Raw genomic sequence first — 9,979 nt, forward strand, 5'->3', positions numbered from 1 at the left:
TTCTGTCCTATTGTAAAGGTCTCACACAAACTCTTCATCACCTTAATCATCTTGTCTCTAAGTCATTTTCTAGTGGCTCAACCCTAATTAAGTCTAACCTACAGTTGGAACCTGAAGACTGGGCCTATTGGAAAAGGCACCTGCTCGAGGATTCCTTACGGCCCAGATGGAAAGGCCCCTACCAAATCCTGCCGACCAACCCCTCTGCCGCAAAGCTGAAAGGAATTGACAGCTGGATCCATTTATCACATCTGAAGAGGTCCTGAATGGACTTCCAGCGATACTAAACTTTGTCTGACCAGGAAAAAGAAACAAACGACATCAGTGTAGACTGCTCTCCCAAGATATCTGGACATGGCCTGAGAATCGTGTTTCATGCCCCAACACTATTTTTGGTCATTGATGAATTCCAGAATTCATCTTGATCAAGAGGAGGGAATGAGAACTACAAATTTACTGGGAACTGACTGATTCCCCACCCAGTCCCCCTACCCAGGCAGATGAATTGCCTGGGGCTGACTGTCTTTGTCATTTCCAGACTCTAGAAGGATTTAGAGACCTTCCCCCAAGCAATTTATCTCCTCCCAATGTTCCCCACCTTATTCCCTGGATTTTGTGGTTATTATGAAAAAGAGTCCATCTACATTAACTAGTTTCTATTCAGAGTCAGTTACGCCTATAGTTAACTTAGGAGCAGTTCTGTTATTTCTTTTAAAGGTTCATTTACATTAAGTAGCTATACTCACTCTGGAACAATCTTTTGGCTCCCTTTTTGTTCTATTACTCAAAAAAACCCTGTCCTCAGTTCCCATCTTTGGGTATTCCTAACTTCTGAGCTTTGTGATTCCACAAAGTATCACAAAAATGGGTTCCTCTGCCCCATTAAAGACCTTATTTTCTCCTATATTGATTGTTTCCTTAATTTCCAGGTTAACACTTCCAAGTGAAAGTAAACTCCATGAGGCCAGAGCCTTTCTTTTTTTGTTTTTGTATTCCCAGGATATAGCAAAGATTTTTAGAAAGAGGAGGTGATTAATAAATACTTGCTAAAATGATTTGAAGCACTAAAGAACTGTAATGATAAGAATACTGCTAAAAGCCACATTATCAACCCATTTCTATTGTTGTTATTCAGTTTCAGTTAAACTCTTTGTGACCCCATTTGGAGTTTTCTTGGCAAAGATACTGGAGTGGTTTGCCATTTCCTTCTCCAGCTCATTTTATAGATGAGGAAACTTAGGCAAACGGGGTTAAGTGACATGACCAAGGCCACATAGCTAATAAGTGTCTGAGGGGAGATTTGAACTCAGGAAGATGAGTCTCCCTGACTCTAGGCCTTGTACTCTATCCACTTAGCTGTCCTTATCAACCCACAGTAGCTCAGTTAAATCAAGTTTGTAATATGTGAGTTGGGTAACTTGCTCCTCTGTAAAGAAATCGAATGACCTGTGAAATATTTCTGAACAAAGTAGGAGAAATGGGAGGTATGCTCAAGAGTGTTTTAGCAGAAAAGATGGATCAGTTTGGAAAATGGTGTTGAGGGTTGATAGGATCAGCTTAAGAGTAATCAACCTGGGGCGGCTAGGTGGCGCAGTGGATAAAGCCCTGGATTCAGGAGTACCTGAGTTCAAATCTGGCCTCAGACACTTGACACTTACTAGCTGTGTGACCCTGGGCAAGTCACTTAACCCCAATTGCCCCACAAACAAACAGACAGACAAACAAATAAATAAATAAATTTTTTAAAAAAGTAATCAACCCCCTTGGGGGCAGCTAGGTGGTGCAGTGGATAAAGCACTGGCCCTGGATTCAGGAGTACCTGAGTTCAAATCTGGCCTCAGACACTTAACACTTACTAGTTGTGTGACCCTGGGCAAGTCACTTAACCCCAATTGCCTCACTAAAATTAATAAATAAATAAATAAATAAATAAATGAAATTTAAAAACCCCACAAAACTTGAGAAGCAATAAATCAACCCTAAAGTGAAATTACCTCAGAAGGTAGTAGGGTCCCTCTCATTAAAGGTCTATGAGCAAAGGATATATAATTAGTTCTCAGAGATAATGTAGAAGATGGTTTTTGTTCAGGCATGGTTTTAGACTAGATGGCCAAAGGTCCCTTCCAGTTCAGAGGGATCTCAAATGCAGAATCAAAACAAATGAATAGGAGCAAGATAATGAATGGCTACAAGGAAGGATGCTTAAAAGGCTCTAGCCAGTCAGAGTGAGATTTCTATAATAGGGTATCAGAGTGAAAGTGTCTAGAGAGATTTGTTGGAAGGTTAGACAAATGCTATATCCCTGTGCCCCCAGTGCTTAATGCAAGGTCTTGAACACAGAAGATACTTAATAAATGTTCACTAAAATTAAATTAGAGAAAGGATTCTTCACTGAGAAGTCAGATTAGGTCATCTCTAAGATTTCTTTCTAAAACTCTTTGATTCTGTGAGGTGTCTAGGACAAGAAAATTTGAGGTGTCAGAAAACATTTGGAAGAAGCCTTATTATTTTACATATTTTAATCTGTCAACAGAAGCCCAACTTTCAAATGAGTTTAGTAGTTCTCCCACATTCCCCAGTCTTTACCTCTGACCCCTAGATGGACACTTCATAATTTTACAGTTCCTCACTTTTTTATAGGCCCCACTTTATGTTCTCTTTCTTCCTATCAGACCCTCTAAATCTGCATCCTTTATACCTGACTTCCATACCCTTTTTCTCTTTCTTCTTATGCAATCCCCATTTCAAGAAATAATTTGTTCCCAGATTATCTACTTTGACCATTCATTTAACACCTCACTTAAATCATGTTGAGGACGATTCGGTCACATCCATCAACCAACATGCAAACAATCCTCTACTTCTTTAAGAAAGTATTCTTTTTATACACACATCAATTATAATTATATGCTTTATTAAAAAGATATTGAGGGGGGGCAGCTAGGTGGCGCAGTGGATAGAGCGCCGGCCTTGGATTCAGGAGTACCTGAGTTCAAATCCAGCCTCAGACACTTAACACTTACTAGCTGTGTGACCCTGGGCAAGTCACTTAACCCCAATTGCCTCACCAAAAAAAAAAAAAAAGATATTGAGGGGGGGGCAGCTAGGTGGCGCAGTGGATAGAGCACCGGCCCTGGAGTCAGGAGGACCTGAGTTCAAATCCGGCCTCAGACACTTGACACTTACTAGCTGTGTGACCCTGGGCAAGTCACTTAACCCCCATTGCACCCCCCCCAAAAAAAAAAGATATTGAAGGGGCAGCTAGGTGGCACAGGGGATAAAGCACCAGCCCTGGAGTCAGGAGGACCTGAGTTCAAATCCGGCCTCAGACACTTAACACTTACTAGCTGTGTGACACTGGGCAAGTCGCTTAACCCCAATTGCCTCACCCCCCCCCCAAAAAAAAGATTGAAAGCACAGCACTAAATATCTTAAATGGATATGCAATCTCATCAACAGCATTCCCTCCAATGGTGCTGATTGCAAGTTTATCTACTTTGTCTCATAAATCCTTCAGAGCAGCATCTAGCCAACATGTTGGGAGTCTCTTCTAGAACTCTTGAGGTTATGCAGGTACCACATTATCCCAAAAGAGCAGGCAGTATCTTCCTTAAGTAGTTTGACTATTAAATTGGCAGACCTGTGCACACATCAGCCATAGAGCATTTTTCTCTTTATAAAATTATTTGTATCAAGGCCTCAAAACAGTTTATAGGCCCATATTAGGACTTGTAACCTGGGAAACAGAAATAGTTTCATATAACCACAGGATGCTCATATGAAATTGTTAAAACAGGATTTCATCTGTTTTACAAGCGATAACGTCTTCTTCCTGACTGCTCTGGATTAATCTAACTAGGGGGAGAGCTGATAAGTATTCGGTCCTTGGTGACCTAGGACAGGGGAATTTTTACAGGAGTCATTAGGGATTCTTTCAAACATAACCAAATTGAAGTAGACTTCAATACCATCATCAGAACTGCTCCATTCTAAATGATTAACTCAGCTAGCTAAAATTAGACCAAAAAAAATTTAGGTTATACTAGTTTAGATAATATATATTCTAATAATCGTCTTCGAAGGTAGGTAGTGAATGTATCATTTTCCAAATGAGAAAATTTAGGTTTAAAGATAAAGTGAGTTCTACGAGGTCACACAACTGGGGATTTTCTGAGCAGGGATGCAGAACCTCAAAAGTATAAGGTGGTAGAGACACCGTTTACTCCACGTGGCCCAGCAAGGAAAATAGTGCCAGTGTTAATACCCTCACATTCTTTGAGAGAACACTGAGATTCACAGAGATCAAGTGAATTTCCCATGGTCACACAGCCAATAAAAATCTAGCCTGGGATCCGAACCCAGTTCTCTTGCCGCCGAATGTGCTACCCTTTCCATTAGAAAAAATATCAAGAAATGAGACTCTTTGGCCTCGTTAAATTGCAATTTTCAAGATATGAGTTGTCGGGGGCAGCTAGGTGGCTCAGTGGATAGAGCACTGGCCCTAGAGTCGGGAGTACCTGAGTTCAAAGCCGGCCTCAGACACTTACTAGCTGTGTGACCCTGGGCAAGTCACTTAACCCCAATTGCGTCACTAAAAAAAAAAAAAAGAAGAAAGAAAAAAAAAGATATGAGTTGTGCCTAGCACAGAAATCAACAACTTCAATCTCTGTATCACTCCAAGTTTATGGAAGAGCTAACATTTATATAAACCATGTTATCTAATGAAAAGCCATACAGTGCAGTGGTTAGGGAACTGCAGTTGGAGTAAAGAAGACCAGGCCGATCTTGCCTCTGATACCTATCAGCTCTGTGACTCTCTGAACATTAATTTCCTCATTTGTAAAATGAAAAAGTTAGATTCAGGGGCTTTTCGGGTCCCTTCCAGCTCTAAATACATAACCACATACTGCTTTTCTTCTAAGACATTCCAAGCATTTCTTTTGAGATTATTATATCACTTTAAGATTTGCTCAGTATCTTACAATTTTTTTCCTCACAACAACCCTGGGAGGTAGATGCAATTATTATACCCAATTTGTTGTTATTTAATAATTTTTTCAGTTGTGTCCAACTCTTTGTAACCCCCTTTTAAATTTTTTTTTGTTTGTTTTTGTTTTCGTTTTTTGGGCAAAGATGCTAGAGTGGTTTGCCATTTCTCCAGCTCATTTTATAGATGAGGAAACAAGGCAAACAGTTAAGTGACTTGCCCAGGATCACACAGCTAGTAAGTGAGAACTGGATTTGAACTCAGGTCTTCCTGACTCCAGGCCTGTCCCTCTATCCTCTTCACTATCTAAATGTCTCGATTTTCAGACGAGGAACCCGAGACAGGCACGGGTTAAGTGATTTATCTAATGTTACAAAGCTAATAAATTTCTGAAGCTGTATTTGAACTCAGATCTTCCTAGGAGCTGAACTCTATCCATTGTGCCACCTAGCTGCCTGCCTTTTCCTTCCAGTTTCTAATCTACTTATAAATTAGATTCCCTTAAAAGCCTTCCAAGGTAGCAGATTAGAGGCATGGAAAAATTAAGATGATCATACCTGAACCTGTGTTTCTTGTTTTCACTAGTGTAGAAACTCTAATATGTAACTTCTCAGTAGGTTGTGGGGGAGGGATGGTGCATAGAACTGAGAGATTAATTAATTTGTTCAGGCTAGTAAGAGTCAGAGGGAAGACTGGAATCTTTCTGGTTCTATGACCAGGTTTCTACCCTCCATATACCAAGCTACCTCTCCAAATAGTTTTATATAAAGACAATGTTTAATCTGCATCCTTCCTTCTCGAGGACCAGTGATGATGAAAAAAAATTAATGAGTCAGAATCATTTATGCTTTCAGGCATTTACCTTTCTTTAGGAATAGGGTGTGTATCAGTGATTTCATTGGTACAGAGAAGCAGGTTAGTACCCTTTCTCTAACTTAAAGTTCTAAAGAATTGCCTGGGGCCCTCAAAAGCAGGTTAGTACCCTATCTCTAATTTAATGTTCTAAAGAATTGCCTGGGGCCCTCAAAGGATAAAAGATTTGCCCATAGTCATACAGCCAGTATCTGTCCATATTTAAAACTTGAACTTGTGATTCTAGCTTCGAGGCCACCTCGAATTCTACCACACTATTTCTTTTTAGATTAGTTAAGTCTGTGATTCCAGCTACACAAATTGTCTCCCTATTCCTCTTTTTCTGCTTTGGGATTGAAATAATTTGATAAATGTGAAGGTTGAATACTAAGAAGAAAGAGAATGAGGTAATGTCAAACAGGTTGAATACTAAGAAGAAAGAGAATGAGGCAGTGTCAAACATTCAGCCCAGGTCCACCTGAATGAAGCAGGATATATTGACATGGCACAAAGCGAAGACAACAGTCAGGCCTGGACTATCAAAGGGTTATTAAGAATCAAATGTATGACCCACAGTAAAAAGATGTATCTATTAAATATAGTGAATTTTCTGTAGGAAAGCACTTGAGGAAAATTAACCTTCCTATCACCTTACCTAGTAGTTAATTATCACCTTTGTTTTACTGGAAGGTGAGGCAGCTTTCTCAGAGGAATGAAAAGACAGCTAATAAAGTCAGGAGGAAAAAAAAAAGGTGTTACATGAGAAAATGTCATTGCACACGTGGTTTTCCCAATTACCTGCTTGAGCATACTAAAGCAAAAATACCTCACAACTCTCTATAATATAAGGAACTAAACTCAAACTTAAAAAAAAAAATCAAATTTCTTAACAATCTCAGGTAGAAAAAAGCAACCTCAAAAAACCTAAGAAAAGGTAAAAATTGTCATAGACACCAAAAATCCACAAGGAAGGCTTGAAAAATTAGCTTTCCCTTTTAAATATGCAGTCTTTTCACTCATTCTATTGCTTTTCTTGTTGCCACTGAATTAGGATGAAAATTTTCAATTTGCTGCGCTTTTTTTGATGAGATTGTTTTTATTTTTTTGAACAGATCTCAGATCTATTGAAGAGTAGTGGAGAATAATTCAAGTAACAAGAACCAAAAATTTCTGTTCCTAACGCTGCTCTTCAGGGCTTTCAACAAACTTTCCCAGCAACTTCTTTAAAAAAAAAAAATTCACATAACAATTCTAGGACAACAGTGAATTCTGTAGGTGTGTGTGTGTATCATCGACATAGTTATTAAACTTGAAATGTGCCAAGTCCTATAATACTTTTTAAACCAGACAGAAAGTTTTACAAAAAGTGAAATGTCACCAGAATCAGGAAATATTGAGGATATCAGATAGTGGCACCATGTAATGCCAATATAATGTTACTATTAGTTAATATATGTTAATTAATATATACTATGTATGTACAAAATGATCCTAACTTCTTGCCCCATGGAGTGTAATCCCTGTCTACTTCAGATGCATTTTCCCATAAAGATCTAGGCAGTATCATGTTATGGGGAATGGAGGAGAGAGGTGTCACGAAATGATACACCAATCAAAAAAATTTCTGGAACATTTTCCCAGAAGTCATTAGCTACATGAATATTATTGATGGACAAGTGCAAAATCATCATAGAATAAAAATACTTGTTTTAGAAAATACTAAGTTATTTGACATGACAAAGAAATAGGATCAGATTTAGAAAAACAGGCTCGTGATAAGATAGTTCACTATTTCTCACTGAAGATTCGAGCTGTAACTGTTAGGACACTGCAGTGCTGTGTCCTAACAGCTGCAAGGAACTTGAGAGGAAACCTTCAAATAAAAAAATCAAACAAATGGCCCAGATCTCTCTGCTCCCAGCCCGGATACCACTGCCACCACCCCCACCTCCCCAAGTCCTGGAAAGAGGCTCATCAGAGCCTGGGTCAAGAGCTGCCAGCACTCTAAACCGCTGCATGGGTCTGCCTTAGGCAGGCTAGTTAACTCACCGATCTTGGCCAGGCTAGCTACGAGAATCCAGAGTGCGATGATGTAGGGGTCCTGGACGTGATGCCATTCGAAAGTGACAACCTGGAAGCCATTGTTTTCGTGGCTCCCCGGGATCTCTTCAGTCCCTAGGACCCGCGGCAGCATCCAAAGGGCCAAAAACAAGAGTCCCCAGGCAGGGAAACTGAGCCCCAGGCGCGTCCCCCTCGCCCTGAAGGCCATCCTGCAGCCGGACACTCACTGAGAGTTCCCCGAGATGCGCTGCCTCCAACCGGGGGCAGCGACAGTAGCTGACAGCAGCCACCTGCTCTCCGCTGACAGCTCCGAGTCCAGCCGCGGTGGTGCGGGTGCCAGTGTCGGTGCAGGTGCCGGTGCCGGCTCAGCGCCCTTTCCAGTCTGATGAGATTGACATAATTTCTGACATCCCTTTGCGTCTCTGAGCCTCACCTGCTGCTCCAGGCTCCGGATCAGGCCAGGGTTGGTAGGCAAGTAGACTGACTGACTGACAGACTGGCACGCCCGGCGCAAAGGGGCTCGGGGCTGCCTGGCTGTCTGGAAGAAGAACCGCCGGGAGCTGGAGTGGGAGCGGAGCAGAGGCTAGTGCAAGGTGCGAGCTGCTGGTCCGGCCGCAGTTCTCTTTATTGGGCGGCCCCAGAGCCCTGAGAGGCGGAGCCTTCCCCTCTGCCTGGACGGACACACACACACACACACACACACACACACACACACACACACACACACACACACACACACACAACTACACAGTTCAGACACACGCGCGCGCGCACACGCCAATGCACCCCGCCCCACGCTCCCTCTATCTAGGTCTCTGGCCGGCCTGACCCCAGGAGAAGGAGTCCGGCTGGGCAGAGCAGGGAAAGCCCAGTCAGAGAGAGCGGCCAAGGAATCGGAGCGGCCGCGCTCAACGCCGTCTGTTCCCACGGCTTCTACCGACCGTCCCAAGCGCGCGGTGGACTGGGAGGTCTTAGCCACGAGGTTAGCGCTGAGGGGGCCCCCGCACCACAAACACTGGGGAGAAAGACATGGGAACCCCGAGCGAGGGAGGAGAGTACATAGCCAAGCAGAGTTAAGCACGGGAGGAAGGGTCCGAGGCCTGGGATGGATCCAGGGAAGGGGTTTGGAGAGGGCACAGATGAACGATGTTAACGGGATACTGAGAGCAGAGGTGGTGATGGCACCAGGGGACGGGCACCAGCAGGGGTGTGTGTTTGATTCATTTCAATTCAATAATTTATTTTTTAACTCCCAATTGCGTGCTGAGGAGCACTATGCTAGAGACTGGGTGAGATACGAAATTAATTCATGGTGTTTGTAGTCATCTAAGGCAATGACACGTGCAAATGATTATCTAACAAAGTAAGGAAGGCTTGAGAGGTGAAAACAAAGCTTTACCGTGGGGTGTGGGGATAAAAGCAATACCGACTGGGCATAAGAAAAGGCTTTCTATTGAAAGTGGCCTTTCATTTGGTTTTGAAGTGTAGTGTTTCCTGGTGTAAACAGTTTTAATACAGCTGTCTTTTCCCTCTTCCATTTGTTCAGTTCAAGAACTTTTAAAAATTTTTTGCGTTTTTTGCCAGTCGTGGCTAATTAATGATGCATCGATCACCAGGATAGCCCCAGGTGTCCAAAGTGTTCATGGGAACAGATTTATGAAGACAGGTACATATACTGGAGAGGCCGCATCAGCCAACAACAGTCAACCTACAAGCATTTTTTTTTAGTGAGGCAATTGGGGTTAGGTGACTTGCCCAGGGTCACACAGCTAGGAAGTGTTAAGTGTCTGAGGCCGGATTTGAACTCAGGTCCTTCTGACTCCAGGGCTGGTGCTCTATCCATTGCGCCACCTAGCTGCCCCTCTACAAGCATTTTTTAAGCACTTGTGTATGTGCCAAGAGCACACCATACTAGGCACCAAGGATTCAAAACTAAAAGAGAATTTCTGACCTGAGGGAGTTTATAGCTATAGATAAGTAACAACAAGATATATACGATGCACAGCAAATGCAGTGGTGCAGAATGCCGATGGAGGACGTGGGGTAATCAGGAAAGCCTTCTCGAAGGAAATGGCACTT

At 42.4% G+C, this 9,979-nt stretch overlaps 1 protein-coding gene across 2 annotated transcripts in view; it reads right to left on the reverse strand.

The window, feature by feature from the left end:
• The window catches only part of SLC9A3 (solute carrier family 9 member A3), a 139,842-nt gene extending 131,394 nt beyond the window's left edge, over positions 1 to 8,448 (reverse strand). For both annotated transcript variants that reach the window (XM_043979849.1, XM_043979850.1), the window contains exon 1: positions 7,889 to 8,448. In XM_043979849.1, coding sequence (XP_043835784.1) covers positions 7,889 to 8,108 — 220 coding nt within the window. In that variant the 5' untranslated portion in view covers positions 8,109 to 8,448. The remainder of the gene's footprint in view (positions 1 to 7,888) is intronic.
• Positions 8,449 to 9,979: the final 1,531 nt, after the last annotated feature.

The sequence above is a fragment of the Dromiciops gliroides genome, chromosome 1, assembly GCF_019393635.1.
Source record: "Dromiciops gliroides isolate mDroGli1 chromosome 1, mDroGli1.pri, whole genome shotgun sequence".
NCBI lineage: Eukaryota > Metazoa > Chordata > Mammalia > Microbiotheria > Microbiotheriidae > Dromiciops > Dromiciops gliroides.